This window comes from Plasmopara halstedii (genome assembly GCF_900000015.1).
Source record: "Plasmopara halstedii genome assembly, contig: Scaffold_2136, whole genome shotgun sequence".
Classification (NCBI taxonomy): domain Eukaryota; phylum Oomycota; class Peronosporomycetes; order Peronosporales; family Peronosporaceae; genus Plasmopara; species Plasmopara halstedii.
The window spans coordinates 1968-2904 of NW_020189044.1; the positions used below are offsets into that span (position 1 = coordinate 1968).

Below are 937 nucleotides of genomic sequence, written 5' to 3' on the forward strand. Positions count from 1 at the left end.
ATGCCTGTGTGTCTCTCTGCACCAGCTGGCAAGCCAAAGACAAAGTCAGAGTTCACTAATTTCCAGCAGTCCGTAAAACGGACAGGCTCTGCATTGAAGCTAACGCGTGATCTGCTGGTTGATCCTGCTGTCCGCCTCTTCCGTTCGCACACACGCGAATACTTACATGTTCATACACGACCGCCAAAAGGTGTTAATACCGCATTGGAGATCTTCAAATGCCAAAATGGTCAATGGAAGGCTCATCAGAAGACACAAAAGTACACTGTCCCTATTTTTTCGTGGAATGATGTTGTTTAGTTTTTTGGCTATACGTTTATGAGAGTAGGACGTAAGTTTTTTGGGAGCGAAGGAGCTTCGACCTCTTAAATCACTCTACTTTGGCGTCTTTGCCCGTTGACAGGAACCTTACCGAAGATCTAATAGCCTTATTTTCAACATGTCTGGGAGATTTTGACCAAGTGATGTCGTGACCCGACTAACATGCATAAGCTATCTGTATGCAAACGAAATGGCCAAGTAGTTTTTGAGCAAAGTGTACATTATCATGTTCTTTCCGAAACCATGGTTGAAGATCTTGATATGTCGTTTTCGCCGCGTTTTAAAAAAGTTTGTTTGTTTATTTGTTGGGAGAATTGCTGCTGTTTTCCACTGCCAACCAGTCACAGGCGATTTATCGGACTATGAGGGCCAGTCGTGTACACCGCCCTGGTTATGCGATGAAGATCCGCCCCCGGGTAGTAATAAAAAAAGGATGAAAGATAGTTACGGACTGATCAACTTGGATATGCCTTGACCAGATTAGGTCGCAAAATAAGCCAATCATAAAATTCGCAGACCCCTCATTTCCGATTTGACTTCTGTTGATATTGACACCAGCACTTTTGAACGTCATGTCAGAACATGAAGTGCGAGCGTCTTTCCCCTCGTGCACAGC

General features: G+C 44.3%; 1 protein-coding gene across 1 annotated transcript; it reads left to right on the forward strand.

Annotated features, from left to right (window-relative positions):
* Positions 1–300, forward strand: PHALS_03267 (uncharacterized protein; the record flags this gene model as incomplete). Its single annotated transcript, XM_024717540.1, has 1 exon — positions 1–300. The coding sequence occupies one exon, from the start codon at positions 1–3 to the stop codon at positions 298–300; it is 300 nt and encodes a 99-aa protein (XP_024583029.1).
* Between the last annotated feature and the right edge of the window lie 637 nt (positions 301–937).